We start from the raw sequence: 17558 nt of genomic DNA on the forward strand, positions 1-17558 counted from the left end.
GAAGAAAAAAAAACAAGGAACCCGGCGAAAAAGGGCCAAAAAAAGAAAAGAAAAGAAAAGAAAAGAAGAGGGACAAGGAAAACAATAATGATAAAGAATAAGACCATCGTGGCACGTTACAAAATTTCACTCCCTATAGTCCCTACCGCCCCACGACGAACGAGACGGACCAAAAAGCTGGACGGGGGAAGAGGCGAAATTCACCACCGCCATGGAAGCTCCCTCGCCTTATTATATTCTCCCCTCCCACTCACCTCCTCTCTGACAAGCGAATAAATCTCGCCTCGCTTCGCTTCGCTTCCTCCCTCCCCTCTTCCCATCTCGCTTTATTCCCCCCCTTCCTTCCTCCCTCCCGATTAGGGTTTTCGCCTTCACCCCCCTCCTTTCTCTCTCGCTCTCGCTCACACCCGAGCTCCTCTGCACACACTGTCTCTCTCTCACCCTCGCATCAGCCTCCATCGATTCGGAGTCGCGTAAGGGCACCCCTCGTACTCTCCCCGATTCGCAGGTACGGAGCGCTCGCCCGGGTCTTTTTCGTCGAGCGCGATTTGATGGGATTCTTTTGATATCTGGTGGGCGATTGCCAAATTTCTCAACTTCTTCTTAGGTTTTTTTTTTTTTTGGGGGGGGGGGGGGGATTGGGGTTTCTCGCTCGTGCGGTTTCGATGCGACGTGGGTCGTGATTGTTGTTGTTGCTGGTTTTGTTTTTTTTGTAGGATCCGGCGCGGTGAGATGAAGGCCGGGATCCGATCGTGCGCGACCGGGTGATTGCGCGAGCCATCCGTTTTGAGGGGTGGTTTTGTAATTGTATGGAAACTCGGAGCCGGAAGCGGGCGGAGGCCACCTCATCAGCCCCTTCTTCGTCTTCTCAGTCCGGTCCCGCCACCCGCTCCGCCAAGCGCGCCCGCGTCTCCAACGCCACCGCCTCCTCCTCGTCATCCTCCGTCCCTTCCGTGTCCACCCGCTCCCGCACCACCCGCGCCCGCGACGCCCTCCCCCCGCCGCCCCCGCCCCCCGCCGCCCCTGCCCCGATGGAGTCCACCGAATCTTCGGGGTCCCGCCGCGACCGCAGGAGGAACAATACGGATAATTCCGATAAAGGTAAAGAGAAAGAGCACGAGGTCAGGGTCAGGGAGAGGGAGAGGGAGAGGGAGAGGGAGGCAGAGAGAAGCCTAGGGCTGAATATGGACCGCGACGGCGGGGTTGAGGATGATGATAACGACAGCGAAGGCGGAGTTGGCATTTTGCACCAGAATCTGACTTCGGCCAGTAGTGCCCTTCAAGGGCTTTTAAGGAAATTGGGTGCTGGATTGGATGACCTGCTTCCGTCATCTGCCATTGCGTCTGCTTCTTCGTCGCATCAGAGCGGTCGGCTCAAGAAGATTTTATCTGGGTTGCGTGCGGATGGCGAGGAAGGGAGGCAGGTGGAGGCATTGACACAGTTGTGTGAGATGCTGTCAATTGGGACCGAGGACTCGCTCAGCACTTTCTCCGTGGATTCCTTTGTTCCGGTACTTGTCGGGTTGCTTAATCACGAGAGTAATCCAGACATCATGCTCCTTGCCGCGAGAGCTCTTACGCATTTATGTGATGTGCTGCCCTCATCTTGTGCCGCCGTGGTGCATTATGGTGCTGTTTCATGCTTTTGTGCCAGGCTGCTTACTATAGAGTACATGGACCTAGCTGAGCAGGTTAGTTGTGGTTTGATAAAAGCATCAATAGATGGAATATGTCTGGTAATTTGTCGCGCGTGGCAAAGTGCCACCCATGTTGGTTAGGGCCTTAATTAAGTCTGCTTGATAATTGCTTTGCCTTTGTGAAATTTGTTTGCTTTGTGTAATTTATATTGACACTATGGTCTTTATAAATGAGGCAGTCTCTCCAAGCCCTTAAGAAGATCTCGCAAGAGCACCCTACTGCCTGCTTACGAGCCGGTGCTCTCATGGCGGTGCTTTCGTATCTGGATTTCTTCTCCACTGGAGTGCAGGTGATTGATTAACTGAAGCTTCTAACTTTGAGGTGATAGTGGCGCCATTTGTACTTCTTTAGATCTAATCAAAACACGTCTGCGTGTGTTGTTTTTTAGCGAGTGGCATTGTCTACTGCTGCCAACATGTGTAAGAAACTCCCGTCTGATGCGGCTGATTTTGTGATGGAAGCAGTTCCATTATTGACAAACCTTCTTCAATACCATGACGCCAAGGTAACAGCTTATTCTTTACATGACGGGTGAAGAAAGTTGTGTTTTTGTTCAATTGCCCATTACATCACTTTCTATCCTTTTTAATTAGGTAGCATAATGAAAAGGATATGAAATCCCTCAACAGTGTTAATGGTCGGTTCCTTCATCTCCACTTTTAATGTTAACAGGTGCTAGAGCATGCTTCTGTATGCTTGACTCGGATTGCAGAAGCATTCGCCTCATCTCCAGATAAGCTAGACGATCTGTGCAACCATGGACTAGTAACACAAGCTGCGTCACTTATCTCAACTAATAATTCTGGTGGTGCCCAGGCATCTCTCAGCACGCCTACGTACACGGTTAGCTCAGTAACTGCCTCTGCTTCCACTTTCTATGCTCAGTTTGTGCAAATCTTGATCTATGCTGTGTGCAGGGATTGATCCGGCTGCTTTCAACTTGTTCAAGTGGCTCCCATTTAGGAGCTAAAACATTGCTTCTCCTAGGAATAAGTGGCATCCTTAGAGATATTCTGTCAGGATCTGGTGTGTCTGCTAATGGTTCTGTTCCGCCTGCATTGACTAGACCACCTGAGCAGGTAAATTTCAACATTCCCCTAAATAAGCTTCTGGTTCTTGCGAGTTCTTCATTGAAGTTACTGCAAAATAGTAATCAATATATATTGTGTTTATATTTGGTTGTCTCCATTTCATCCTAGTTTCAGGTTTCTGTTTGATCGATCATTTTCGAGTTCGTTTTTCAGACTGAGCATGATTTCTGCCGGTTCTCATGACTATCAATAAGTTAACCGTAGACATAGTCTAGTTACTGCTATGCGCATGGACATGGGATCCACATAACTTAAGTATACTCCAATTGGGTCGCCTTCACTGTGGTACCACTTGTCTCCTCGGCACGAGACAATGCATCGACTTGCGCAGTGCCTCCTTGTGTTGTCAGGTTGGTACTTCAATTGGGGAGGTGTGCTGTAGCTTGATAGTCAGTGAAGTAACCATCCCGCTCTCTATTACCTGGAGAACAATGTGGAAGTTCGTGTTGGAGAAATGAATGGAGGAGGTTTTTTAATTTTTGACTCAAACCCGTATCTTAGTTGCTTAGCAAAATAGGGAGGTAATTACGGTGCAACAAGTTATTCCAGCCTCATGTGGTTTAAACCATCATTTTTTTAGATCGAAATCCAACTTATATTTAAGGGACTCTTCTATCATTTGCAATTAGCTGAAAATCACCTCGCTAATTGTTTCAATGATGTTGTTTTCCTTGTCAATTTTGACTTACAACTCTTCTGTTTATCGTCATTTACATCTTAATTGTCCAAATTATGGCTTTTCTGGTATCTACTCCCCTTCATTCTTCACGAGGGCAGGCTCTGCTCTATGCTACTTTTGGGTGTCCTTGGCACTAGACATGGCCCCTAGGAGGATTGTCGTGCACTTTCTTCTTGTCAAATTGTTATGATCTTTGTATACGGATCACTTGATTATGTACAGATTTATCATCACTTTGTCCTGCTGATATACATTGTTGTGCAGATTTTTGAGATTGTAAACCTGGCCAATGAGCTTCTTCCACCGCTGCCTCTAGGAACGATTTCCCTTCCTGTTAGTTCGTACTTATTTGTGAAAGGGCCGATGTTGAGAAAGTCCCCTACCAGCAATTCAGGGAAGCAAGAAGAATCTAATGGTAATGCTGTGGAGGTTTCAACTCGAGAGAAATTATTGAATGAGCAGCCTGAGCTGTTGAGGCAATTTGGGATGGATCTGCTTCCTGTCCTGATACAGGTCAGGTTTTAGTGTACTTATTGTTCGGATAATGTTTGCTTTGGTTATTAATAAATAGTTGCTTTGACATGCTTAGCAGATCTATGGTTCTAGCGTGAATGGTCCTGTTCGTCACAAGTGTCTCTCTGTCATAGCGAAGTTGATGTACTTCAGTACTTCTGAGATGATCCAATCACTTTTAAGTGTGACTAACATATCAAGGTATTTTATTTTTCACAAGAGGATTTGCAATGCGCTCTTCCTTAAGTAATCCTAACACAGAGTTTTACACCTTCTGTAGTTTTCTAGCTGGTATCCTAGCATGGAAAGATCCGCATGTCTTGGTTCCTGCGTTACAGATTGCGGACATTCTTATGGAGAAGCTTCCCGAGACTTTCTCCAAGATGTTTGTCAGGGAAGGCGTTGTTCATGCGGTAGATCAATTGATCTTGGCAGGGAATCCAAATTCTGGTTCTGCTTCTGCTGAGAAGGATAATGACTCTGTTACTGGATCATCACGCTCTAGGCGATATAGACGACGAAGTGGTAGCTCGAACCCTGAGGGGACTTCAGTGGAAGAATCTAGAAATTCACTTTCCATAAATGTTGGATCACCTCCAGGCTCTATAGAAATTCCGAATGCTAATTCCAATCTTCGCACGACAGTTAGTGCATGTGCAAAAGCATTTAAAGACAAATACTTCCCTTCGGATCCCGGAGCCACCGATGTTGGAGTAACAGATGATCTCTTGCACTTGAAAAATCTTTGTATGAAACTAAATGCCGGCATTGATGATCAGAAGATGGAAGCCAAGGGAAAATCAAAAAATTCTGGATCTCGATTACCTGATAATTCTGCTAACAAGGATGAATACTTGACTGGGATCATATCTGAGATGCTGGCAGAGCTAAGCAAAGGAGATGGTGTATCTACTTTTGAGTTTATAGGGAGTGGTGTTGTTGGAGCTTTGCTTCATTACTTCTCCTGTGGCTATTATTCGAAGGACAGAATTACAGAAGCTAATCTTTCCAGACTTCGCCAGCAAGCATTGAGGAGATATAAGTCATTCGTGTCGGTTGCTCTTCCATATGGTAATGGTGAGGCGGCTGTAGCTTCTATGACTGTTTTAGTGCAGAAGCTTCAAAATGCTTTGTCATCTTTAGAACGCTTTCCGGTGGTCCTAAGTCATTCATCAAGGTCATCTAGTGGAAGTGGTCGCATCTCTTCTGGGCTCAGTGCATTATCTCAGCCATTCAAGCTGCGTCTTTGCCGTGCCCAAGGAGAAAAATCTCTTCGAGATTATTCTTCAAATGTGGTGCTCATCGATCCCTTGGCAAGTTTGGCAGCTGTTGAAGAATTTCTCTGGCCTCGAGTTCAGCGAAGTGATTCCGGTCAGAAGCCCTCACCGTCTGGAGGTAACTCAGAATCAGGGGCAACTCCTGCTGGTGCTGGTGCTGGTGCTTCATCTCCTTCCTCGTCTACGCCTGCATCCGCCACTCGTCGTCATTCAACTAGATCTAGATCATCTGTCAATATAGGGGACACAGCCAAAAAAGAGACGGCTCAAGAGAAAAGCTCAAGTTCATCAAAGGGGAAAGGTAAAGCTGTTCTGAAGCCCACTCAGGAGGATGGAAGAGGACCACAAACAAGAAATGCTGCTCGCAGGAGGGCTGCTTTGGATAAAGATGCTCAGATGAAACCTGAAAATGGGGAATCTAGCTCTGAGGTAAATAACAGAAGCGTGAGACTTTTCTATCTGTGATGGATGCAAGGTGCTGTGAACTTGAGCTTGAGGTTCTTGGGTTCATAATAATCATATTTATGCAGTGGACGGTTTGTCTTCAATTATGGAGTAGATATATTCTTGATGTTTGAGTAGTGAAACTATTTCAATAAAGCTCCTGAAGGAAATTAATTTGTACAGGCTAGCATAGCTGACTGTATATAACTGGCAGGCAGTCTAATTGAGAATCATTGGTGGAATTTACATAAGTTCTATTTCCTGATTAGTCCTCTCCTTTCGAAGCTTATGATCTTAGAATCTCTAGAGCAGCTGGCTTGAGAAAAAATAGACCTCTGTGGCGTTGGTACCATTAGAACAAGCATCGTCTTCGGAAGTCTTTCCACGAAAGGGAAGTGAAATGAGTTTCTTGATCCGTTGTCACTTGGGATATCCCCTGTGTTTGGGCAAAGTATTCCCACACCCTCTATTCTGAAAATTTACCATGATCCTGTCAACAGGTAAATTAAATGAATAATACTGGTGTGGCAAATGGCTGATGCAGTCGTAATATGGTGCTGATGTTGTTGCCACATCAACTTTAATCTGAGAATCAACTAGACATCACAAACATGGGAAAGGTAAATTTTTTGAAAAGGGTAGAGTTGCTTGCCGATGTGGTGGTGGCTCCATGGTGGCAGAGTGACGTGCTAACCTTTTCACAGCGGCATCGTGGGATGTAGTGCAATGGAGGCAGAGAGTTGAGCGGTCCTGTATGGCCGTGGCTGAGGGCATCACAACCCAATGCCATGTTGGGCAGAGGGTGGCATGACCCTCCATAACCATGGATGGAGGGTTGCTATCCTATGCGCCGGCGGCGGCTAAAAAGGGGCTCTCTGTGGTCCCCCCCTTCTTGCTTTTTTTGTTCTTCTATTTTTTTGATGGTCTTTTAGTAAGTCTGATATTGGTCTTTCATCTTTTGCTTATTGGGGCTGATGTGGCCACATCCAGTATTTTCCAAATTAATATTCTTTAATAATTGTTTAAATCATCGTATTAGTTCTTCAAAAAGGAGGGTGTCAGTGTAATTTTGGGTTGTCCGATTAATTATTTTTCTTTTCTGGATTTATTGCACAATTGATATGCTAGTGGTGTCCAAGAAGTTTGTGAAGGTTGAGTCTGTTGATCCTCTCTTTCTCGAGATTCTATGCTATCTTATATGATTCTCAGATGTTCAGTGTCTTGATATTATCATTTACCGGAGAAACTTTGCAATTCTTCAGTCTGTTAATCTCAACTTTAATGCCTTGTTTTTTGGTAGGATGAGGATCTGGACATATCCCCTGTTGAGATTGATGATGCGTTGGTTATTGAAGATGATGATATATCTGACGATGACGATGACGACCATGAAGATGTATGTCATTCGAATCTTTCATTTGTTCATCCTTGTTATTCTTCGCAGATGTTAATTTTTGTTTTTCTCATTTGCATACCAGATTATGGCTTGGTTATAAATATCTGAATTAGCCTTTTTGGTTTACACAGAAAAAACAAGCCCTTTTATGAAAGATTTAGTGATGTAGTAACTTTTACGGGTCTGTACTTGCTGCATGTGGAAGATGGCACCTCAATGATGCAATAATGTACTTGCAATTATGAGGCTCATTAATTAGTTTTCTGATTTTGCGCTGAGGCAGCCATTTCCTTTGTCTTAGGTTCTAAGAGATGATTCTCTTCCTGTTTGCTTGACTGACAAAGTACACGATGTCAAATTGGGCGATTCTGCTGATGATAGTGCTACAAACCCAGCTACAAGTGATAGCCAGACCAACCCTTCTGGTTCTAGCAGTAGAGCTGCTGCTTCTCGGCCCTCCGATTCTGCTGATTTTAGAGGTGGTAATACCTTTGGTACTAGAGGAGCAATGTCTTTCGCTGCTGCTGCAATGGCTGGGCTTGGATCTGCTAATGGTAGAGGTTTTAGGGGAGGCAGAGATCGTCATGGACGTCCTTTCCCTAGTAATAGTGAACCTCCAAAATTGATCTTCACAGCGGGAGGGAAGCAGCTTAATAGGCATTTGACCATTTATCAGGCCATCCAACGACAGCTCGTGTTGGATGAGGATGACGATGAAAGGTTTGCTGGCAGCGATTTTGCATCTGGTGATGGAAGCAGGTTGTGGAGTGATATATACACAATTACCTACCAGAAAGCTGATGGGCAGGTCGACAGGGCATCTGGTGGTAGTGCCCCTTCGAAGTCTGCAAAATCTGGTTCTTCCACCTCCTATTCCGATGTCCAGTCACAGCGAATGTCCCTTTTGGACAGCATATTGCAAGGGGAGCTTCCTTGTGATCTAGAAAAATCTAATTCGACATACAATATTCTGGCACTTTTACGGGTATTGGAGGGATTAAATCAATTAGCACCTCGTTTGAGGGCTGAGATCGCTCGCAATGACTTTGCTGAAGGAAGAACATCTAGTCTAGATCGACTTAGTACATCTGGTGCTAAAGTTTCTCCTGAAGAATTTATGAATAGCAAACTTACGCCTAAATTGTCCCGGCAAATACAAGATGCCCTTGCATTGTGTAGTGGGAGTCTTCCATCGTGGTGCTCCCAGTTGACAAAAGCTTGCCCATTCTTGTTTCCTTTTGAGACCCGTAGGCAGTACTTCTATTCGACTGCTTTTGGATTATCCCGGGCATTATATCGTCTGCAACAGCAACAAGGTGCTGATGGGCACGGATCAGCAAATGAGCGAGAGGTAAGAGTTGGGAGATTACAGCGCCAGAAGGTTCGTGTATCTCGGAACCGCATCTTGGATTCTGCTGCGAAAGTAATGGAGATGTATTCTAGCCAGAAAGCTGTGCTTGAAGTTGAGTATTTTGGTGAAGTTGGAACTGGTTTGGGTCCAACCCTGGAGTTCTACACTCTCTTAAGTCACGACCTGCAAAAAGTGGGGTTGGAGATGTGGAGATCAAGTTCATCAGAGAAGCCTGCAGTGGATGTTGATCTGAATGAACAGAGCAATGGTAAAAGCATCAGTACAGATTCTGCCGTGGAAGATAGAGATACAGTTGTGGCTCCTCTCGGGTTGTTCCCTCGGCCTTGGCCTCTTAATGCTGATATTTCCGATGGCAGTAAATTCTCCAAGGTACTTGAGTATTTCCGGTTGGTGGGACGTGTAATGGCTAAAGCTCTTCAAGATGGACGGCTTTTGGACTTGCCAATGTCTCCAGCATTCTATAAGCTAGTGCTCGGACAAGTAGGCACCTTCCTCGTAATCTCTTTCATGAAAGCCGCATTTCGCATAAAGTGATATAATTCCGTTTCATTTTATCCAGGAGCTTGATTTGCATGATATCATCTCTTTCGACGCCGAGGTTGGGAAGGTATTGGAAGAGTTGCATGCTCTTGTTTGCCGTAAACAATTTCTGGAATCAAGCAGTGACAACAATCAAGATGCAATTGCTGATTTACGTTTTCGCGGGGCTCGAGTTGAAGATCTCTGTTTAGATTTTACACTTCCTGGTTATCCGGACTGCATCCTGAAGTCGGGGGACGAAACCGTATGGGATTATGACTTACACTACTAATGTATCTAGAGCTTTTGTTCTTTATTTGGAATTTAATTCCTTGTTTTTTTCAGGTTGACGTAAATAACCTGGAGGAATACTTATCCTTGGTGGTTGATGCGACAGTCAAAACGGGAATTGCTCGACAGATGGAAGCATTCAGAGCAGGGTTCAATCAGGTTAAGTGCCTTTGTGGTCTTTGATGAAATAAGTTTATGTGCAATGGAACCATTGTTATAATAACTTCATCAACTTTGTTGCCTGAAAGAGACAATCCTTTATAAAAAAAATTATGTGATGTGAAAACAAGAGGGCTATGGCCATACAGCTTTGATAAGAATGGCATAAAGTATTGTGCAGTTATACCAAATATCTTGATTTGAAGTTTCTGTTGTGGCTTTATTCTTGCATTGCAACTCAGTTGACTCATGCTTTAAAACTAAAAATATAATGGGAAGCACGATTCTCTTTTCTCTCTTTAGACTTGTACCTGATTTGTGGTTCACGGTGATCAGGTTTTTGACATCTCATCTCTACAAATATTTACTCCACATGAACTGGACTATCTTCTCTGTGGCCGTAGAGAGATGTGGGAGGTAAATTTTGCATTGGCATTGTCATCAAGCTTTACAAGACAGATGGCAATGTATTTTAGTTGTCCATAGAAATTGTCTCACCTCTCTCTCCTTGTCTTCTATCCCAGGCGGATACACTTGCGGAGCACATCAAATTTGATCACGGCTACAATGCTAAGAGCCCAGCAATTTTATATGTGTGTTTCTTCAGTAGCTCTGGAGCTCTGTTTTGGTTGTGGTTATTATCTTATTAATAGCTCACAGATTTTTTTCGTTTTCATCAATAGTTACTTGAGATCATGGGAGAGTTCACACCTGAGCAGCAGCGGGCCTTCTGCCAGTTTGTTACCGGGGCTCCAAGACTTCCACCAGGTGGTCTGGCTGTACTGAATCCAAAGCTAACAATTGTGCGGAAGGTATGAAAAGTATTAGATAACATGGATTCATATCGAAGGGGCTCTCTTGATTTTTGCATTACTTCATGAACTTGCCAAGTAGCATCAGATATGGATTTACAAGTACACTTAGCATTTTGTGTAATTTGGCTCCTAGCTCATGTGGATACTGTTGGAATTCTATAGGCATGCTTCTTCAATGACTCAATTTTATGACGATCTAGCTGCATGTGCCGATTTAGTTGTGGATCACCAAGTAAATCCAAGCCGTAATCATTTTGTACTCATTTATGCAGCATTCTTCTACGGCCAGTACTGTACCATCTAATGGAACTGGTCCTTCAGAGTCAGCAGATGATGACTTGCCAAGCGTGATGACTTGTGCTAATTACTTAAAACTTCCGCCATATTCTTCAAAGGTACCATATATAATTGTAGAAGTTTATTGTGCATCTGTTTACTGTCATTAGTCATTTGCATCTATCGCTAACTATTTGCTGCAACCTAAACAGGAGATTATGTACAAGAAATTGCTTTACGCTATCAATGAAGGGCAAGGATCTTTTGATTTATCGTGAGATTTTAAGACTAACAAAAAGGTCTGTGTATATTAGAACATAGGGTCAATATCTGGTCTTTGATGATATTGGTGTTGGAAGTAGCATCATGTTCTGCAGTTTTCCCAAGAAATGGCCTCATTTTTTGTCCTAAATAGAGGCAATCCTAAGGTCAGCTCTGCCATCCCATGTAAGGTTTTGCAGTCTGGTTTTGTTGGCAGCTTCTGTTTTTCTCGGCAACTTTTACTGAGTCTTTGCATCTTCTTCTTTCAGATTTTGATTGGAATCTATTCAGGAAGCCTGGAGCTGTGAGGAGAGAGAATTTGAAGCCTGCCCTTGCAGCCTGCTAGAGCGTGTAAATAAATAGTGCCCATTTGTTTTTGCCCCCTTTCCTGTTAACTTGCTCTGTTTAACTATCATACATGTATGTCATAAAAGATGGATTTGAAGGGAATAAGAAACAACACAAATAGCTTTATCCTCTTCTATACCTATTTTCAATGTTTATTCTATTATTGCATGATCGAATGGAAGTGATTTCGTTCAATTGGTTTGCTTGAGGATATGTAGTGTCTGCACATGTGGTTTCTGATGTAGAAAGAAGAGAGTTTGGTGGAACCATGAGGATCAGGGAACCATCCGTGCTAATTATGTTTGATGTTTTGCCATTTCATGTTTGAAAAATGTACTGCGGGCGAGTTTAATCTTTGTGCAAACTGTTCTTACCTGAGATGCTTCTGTGGTTTCCGATGGAGAGAATACGCCGCTTGGATCCCCTCCTATGAGCCAGAAGATCTAGTCTTTAAAGCCAGTTTGTGGTGGTGTGTTCGAACATTTTCGCATTAGGATGTTTGCACAAGGTTCACGTTAGATGGTAGGCCTTTGAAGGAAGGATAAAACCCATCTCAGTTTGGAGCAAAAGTTGTCCTTCCCAGCCTTTGCTGTTGACAAAATTGTTACGTGCACAATTGAACTTGTCCTACCCTCATCTTGTCACCTAAATTTATGCTCAAATACATGAAAATGAACTGAATATGAACCCTCTGATAACATAACCAGGTTCTGGAAGGATACCGGCAAAAAAGAAGTGGTAGGAAATAGGACCTTTCTATCTCTCTTTCTGTCAACAAACAATGCATCACCTAGTCCAATTCCACGATTATGACTAGATTGACCAATAATTGTTCATATTAATTCGCGGATTTCGAGTGCTTTGGTAGTCCCGACCTATGTCGGCCCACTTTGCAAATTTTCCTTTTGGAGGTGAAAAGATCTACTTTGTACCCCTGATATGGTCCATTGTGCCCCAATTGAAGGATTTGGATATCTTGGGGTCTCTCCTCTTATGAACAGCATCATGCCAGCCTTTTCTCTTTCGTGAACTCTCATCTGCATTCATCAAGCTCAAGTATTTGAGACATTACTTGGACTGAATCTGATGCAATTTTAGCACCATTCCTCCAAATCTTCACGGATGCACATCTCGAAAAGCGTGGAGCATGGATTTTACTTCATTCAGGATGAAGTCTCCGGGTACATACAGAGGATGAAAATTTATTGATGCGTGGTGAAAAATTACAAATGTTAGCTAAGTAATGCTTTTAAAACCATCTGTAAAGGAAACTTGTAGGACCCTCCGTGCTTCTAGTGGGAGCACTTGGCCTGGATAGCTAACGTCTTCATGATGCTGGGACAGCCGTCATTGCCCTTGTTGAAGAGCCCTCGCTCGATCGGAACCGCGCAGCTAGTTTTCCCCAGGCAATGTTTCTCGACGACGTCCTTGGAAATGGGTGAAGTGCACTTTCCGTAGTTGAAGTTTCCGCAGATGCCGTATGGGTTGCCGAAGCTCGCAAACTCGATGGCCACGATCTTCTTGTGGTTTGCACACTTCAAGTGCGCCGCGGGTTTCGCATCCTCCACAACCGGGCGGAAGTGGTTGTTCTTTCTTGCCCATGACTTCACGCTAGGGGGATGGTACTCGGTGATGTAACTGCAGATGGTGTCTCTGTCCACATTTAGGATCTCTACTGAACCAGGGTTGCCTCCGTCTTCGTCCAGCACGACGAGTAGATTGTCGGTCGGCTTTATGAAGGATCTTGGGATATGGTACCTGACAAAGCAAGGAGCAAACCGGATAAATCACAAACGTGTCACCTTACTTGGCAGTATCTTTCTTGGGTGAAGTTTCATAGGTACTTACTCCGACTGACTAGGCTGTCCGAGAGGAGAAAGGTAAGTGTACCAGTAGCGGCCAATGCTCTTGCCATTGACCCAAACCATTCCCTTGGTCATTTGAGGCAAGCGAATGGCGACGGGTTGATTTCCTTCTGGAGCATCGAAGTATGTCTGCAAAAGCAATGATCCATAGGCGGCGCATTAGACGGTCTTATACAAGACAATCAAGTTTTCAGACGATTCGAAAACTGTAGCTAGTCAAATTTACACTGAAGTTTTCATGGAATCTCCTCAGGAATTCAGAAACTAGCCGAGTGTTGATGGGATGCTAATGTTGGATCTATTGTCATACTCTCTGCATTTACTAGTAAAATTCCAATCTCATGATGATCTGCAGTGCGATAATTCAGGATGCCGCGAAACGATCGTGGTATGTTGTTAGAGAGAGAGAGAGAGAGAGAGAGAGAGAGAGAGAGAGAGAGAGAGAGAGAGAGAGAGAGAGAGAGAGAGAGAGAGAGAGAGAGAGAGAGAGAGAGAGAGAGATCATTTATGCCTTACCTTGTACCATGTAAGAGCACGCCCGACTCCCTGAGTAGCTTTGGTCCATTGCACTCTGTGCGACCCTCCCTGCGTGTATACGCGGACCTTCTCTCCATCCAAGCCCACCTGTATCACAAATCCCATTTCATTTCAATCAATATCATTTGTGAAAACAGGATGGTTTGTCTACTTTTCACCACAGCCAATGTTACTTTCTTGAGTCATGTATTTGACATATGATCCCTCTCAAAATTTTAATCTGTACCTGATGACCCCAGCCATTAAGGGTTAAATCCAGTGTCCCGGTGTTCAAACCTAGGATTGTCACTAGACGAGGCCCTGCGAATCGGTGCTCCATGTAGGCTCCGCTATCCTGCACGACTTGGTAAGCTTCATCAGCCTAGTTCTTGAGTTGGAGGAAAAAGCACAGTTAGAATCAATTAGCTCCTTACAGGGAATCCCACTGTTGAACCCAACAGAGAAATGTGGTTCACTCCAGGCTTCAAGACGATAGGCTTTTGCAGGACAAAGCTCTTATCGATGTGACTGCCATGGGAAGATCCTGAACAATATCATCGATGGGCTCTATTAATTTGCCTAGGAATGGCTAACAGTTGCTACTCTTGAGTGTTTAATAAGTCAATTGTTATGCTGAGAGTGAGATTGGTTACCGACAAATTCTCCATTTACAAATGCAAGCATTGCATGACCGAGACTGGCAACGCGCAGAACCGGCTTTATATCTTTTCGCATCGGGAGATCACGGGTTTCCAACTCTATGCTGCAGTGAGTTGGTGCAGCATTCCAATTTTTCACTTCAGTGAATTGCTATTACCAAAATTTTGCTCTCTTGACTGAAGGAAAAGCATCAATACTCACCTTGTCGTAAACCAAGCATAATCTGTGGTATCTTTAGTCAAACTGTAGAGCTCAGCTGGTGTCTTGGAATTGACAGGCACTCGGCTGGTGTCTGGAATGATTTCTGGTGACATCTCCCACTTGAGCTTGTTTGCCTTCTCTGATTTGACGTAGTTCCTCGAATTGTGTTGCGATACAATCTGCTCATGCCAATTACAGAAGAACACACATCAGGCGCTCGGCCGTTCAATGGCTGATAGCTACAAGAATACAAGGTCTCCTTATTTAATCAATCAGTGCAAGGCTGAGATAAAGAATAGACAAGCAACGCTCACATTTTGAGTGTTGTAAACCACGGTTTTGCAGTCGGGAAGAATGCTGATAGAATGTGGGGGGAGATAGTACTGCTCTCCCCTAAAGTTAACCGCCTGAGGCAACACAGTGTTGTTGTTTGTCAAGAAAGCAGCACAGACTTTAGTCCCTGGAATCTCGTAGTACCTGGCCTGCATGGAGCAATTTTATTTGGTCGATAGTGAGAAGAACCCTTCTTGCAGACTACATGTTACTGATCAAACTCCCTAGTGCTGCTGTAACATCATCTTAGGCTATTACCTCGAGATCCTTAGACAAACGTTGGACATTGGGACTTCCCCAGAGCAAAGGCTTCCTACATAGCCTTAAAGCCCTGTGCAGATCTTTGAGATGGCCCCATTTAGGTTCCCTTTGGAGGCCTTTAAGCAATGTTGGTCAGTCACATATTTACAAGAGTAATCACAAGAGATAATTCTCAGGGACAAGGAAAATTTTATTCCTACCATATTCATCAAGAGGAGCTTCATCGTAGTAGCGAGTTGTCGTGAATACAGCGCTTGTTCTACCGAGATTTGTTCCGCCATGGTACTGCAGAACATATGGTGGACAGTTTTATTACATGGTAACGAATGCTATCAACCAAAAGTGAGGAAATTAAATGCTGATGTTTGAGACAGAGCAGAAGAGAAGCCACTCCATACCATGTAGTAGTTAGTCAAAGTCCCATTCTTTGCAAAGAAACGAGCAACGGAGAATGCAAGATCTTCTGCTGATCTTTGGGATGGTGGATCTCCGAATACTCGGTACCTGCAATCATTTAAGAATAAAGCAAACAACAGGCATCATTAGCCAAATACGAAGAGCTGACATAGTCTGTCATATATTTGTCAAGTTTATTGATGATAATCAAACGGAGGTTTGAGATGACACTGGTGCAGTATGCTTACTGAGCAGTCCAATTCTCAGTCCATAAAGTTGGCTTGTAGGGCCTATTTGGGCCTGTGAAGGTATCACCGCAGTGCCTTCCATTGCATGCATTAATCTACAAAGACGGTGTAACCCATGCGCGTGATTAATCTTAGGACACATTGAGTGCACAATAAGCAAGTCCTTTCATATGTAGTGAGTGTTAATATGTTGTGAATGCACTTAAATACGTACGACTGGATCAGGAGCGTCCTTCTGCTTGCACATGATCCACGGAACTCCTGTTTTTAGCCCTACGGCCATGTTTCCAGCCCATTGAACATATCGGGTTCCTGCATCTCTGTATGCAAGTTGGATGCTATTGTACTCATTCTCAATCTGCATGGCAAGGCTAGAAACTCACTACGACTGCAAATTAGAAATTGATCGGCATTTATCTTCAATAAATGCCTTACATGCTTCTAGGTGGCGAAATTGAAGTAAGGTCTATACCTGAGATAGAATGATGGGACCCCCTTGAGAAGCAAATAGCTTCTCATCTTTCATCTTTTGTACAATCATCTTGACGTACTTTTTCATGTGATACTGCAGAATAGGAGGCATAGACCAGTTAGCAGAGCACTTTTGATTCTTTTTCCTGAAGAACGTATGATTTCCTGAATTCGGTGAGGCACATTACCTTGAATGGTGGGTTGTCGGAACGGAATGTGATATTTTGAACCTCTCTCAGCCAATAGGGAAGCCCTCTGGATTCCAATTTAACAAGAAAATGACACGGGCAATGTCAGCCACGGGCATGCATGCGCGATGCAGACACTATATCTTTGAGGATAAAGAAAGACACAGGAGAAAACAGTACCCATGATTCCATTCGGCCTGAATGAAAGGTCCAACCCTGAGAGTTACATACATTTTGTTCTCTCCAATCAATTTGATGAATTTCACCAAATCGTAATTCCCTTCAAAGTTGAACTGCAAAATCAAAACGTACAGTCCTTTCATCATCTTGGTCTATAAAGCCCAAAACTTAGCTAGCTTGGCATATCACGAATCTTTAAAGTTTGCATCAATATTAGAGCACCAATTACCTGGCCTTGAACAGGTTCGTGAGCATTCCAGAAAACGTACGTCTGGATCACATTCAAGCCTCCTTGTTTCGCCTTCCGAATGAGGTCTGGCCACATCTGCAATACCAATCCAATGGCATTGTTATCCCTCAAACAGAACAGCCTAATGAAACCGATGAAAACAAAAAACATGTCAAAAGAACATGAATATGGCCAGAATTTTGTTCATGGTGTCCAAAATGACATACTTCTGGTGTGCTACGAGGGTAATGAATAGAGCCGGAAAACAGAAGCTCTCTCTTCCCATTGATGATCAAAGACGTTCCGTCATACGCGACTCCCTGCACTTTCTTCTTTGCACATGCCACCGCGAGCATCAATGAGAAAAGGGCTGACAAAATCACCAGTCTCTTCATTTCTATCCTCATTTTTTTTTCAATTCGACGAGGACAACGAGGCAGCGAACAAGGCTGTTTTTTTTTTCTTTTTTTCCGATTGAAATGAACGAAAAACTAAAGCCTGGAACTCAGATGGGGCCTCTTCCTTTACAGGGAGGAGGTGCCCAGAAGCTGAATTGGGAAATCCATGAAAATTCAGCGTTATAAGAGAATGAACGGGTAAAAATGAGGACCCGGAGGAAAGCTCGGAGAGAAGACAGCTCTTCCATCTTCTTAATTTCCTTTTTTCCGCTGTTTCAGTTCACTGGTTGAGGTTGTCTTTGTTACAGATGTTTCTACCTGTGCTCTCTCTCTCCTTCGGTTCTGTTTTCTTGAACTGAAACATGGTTTGCCTCTTTCTCTCTCCTTCGAAAGCTGCTATAATCTTTTTCTCTTGCATGGATAGCCTTATAACTGTATACAACCGAAATTCGGAAATGGCGGGTTTCGGTTCT

At 44.0% G+C, this 17558-nt stretch overlaps 2 protein-coding genes across 3 annotated transcripts; one reads left to right on the forward strand and one right to left on the reverse strand.

The window, feature by feature from the left end:
* The first annotated feature begins 406 nt into the window (after positions 1–406).
* On the forward strand, positions 407–11269 carry LOC115672498 (E3 ubiquitin-protein ligase UPL3-like). Of its 2 annotated transcripts, none has more exons than XM_056313579.1 (19): positions 407–508; positions 717–1691; positions 1877–1987; positions 2087–2203; positions 2371–2541; positions 2616–2777; positions 3733–3981; positions 4061–4182; positions 4262–5687; positions 7003–7098; positions 7400–8950; positions 9030–9254; positions 9335–9439; positions 9776–9856; positions 9964–10032; positions 10123–10251; positions 10527–10649; positions 10743–10977; positions 11061–11269. In XM_056313579.1, the coding sequence occupies exons 2-18, from the start codon at positions 810–812 to the stop codon at positions 10806–10808; spliced, it is 5685 nt and encodes a 1894-aa protein (XP_056169554.1). In that variant the 5' UTR covers positions 407–508; positions 717–809; the 3' UTR covers positions 10809–10977; positions 11061–11269. The 2 variants fall into 2 exon arrangements, with proteins under 2 accessions (XP_056169554.1, XP_056169555.1); XM_056313580.1 differs by having other exon boundaries at positions 10743–10958.
* A 1054-nt stretch (positions 11270–12323) lies between these two features.
* LOC130138702 (beta-galactosidase 11-like) lies at positions 12324–17471 on the reverse strand. The gene is made up of 18 exons (XM_056313585.1): positions 16915–17471; positions 16688–16783; positions 16459–16571; positions 16279–16345; positions 16092–16184; positions 15834–15977; positions 15620–15714; positions 15374–15479; positions 15176–15260; positions 14973–15091; positions 14696–14863; positions 14382–14560; positions 14174–14283; positions 13955–14064; positions 13768–13875; positions 13521–13628; positions 12988–13133; positions 12324–12897 (listed from the first exon to the last, which is right to left on the reverse strand). The coding sequence occupies exons 1-18, from the start codon at positions 17092–17094 to the stop codon at positions 12432–12434; spliced, it is 2493 nt and encodes an 830-aa protein (XP_056169560.1). The 5' UTR covers positions 17095–17471; the 3' UTR covers positions 12324–12431.
* Positions 17472–17558: the final 87 nt, after the last annotated feature.

The sequence above is a fragment of the Syzygium oleosum genome, unplaced genomic scaffold (assembly GCF_021117445.2).
Source record: "Syzygium oleosum isolate NSW1041296 unplaced genomic scaffold, Sole_v2.1 Sole_v2.08, whole genome shotgun sequence".
NCBI classification, from domain to species: Eukaryota; Viridiplantae; Streptophyta; class Magnoliopsida; order Myrtales; family Myrtaceae; genus Syzygium; species Syzygium oleosum.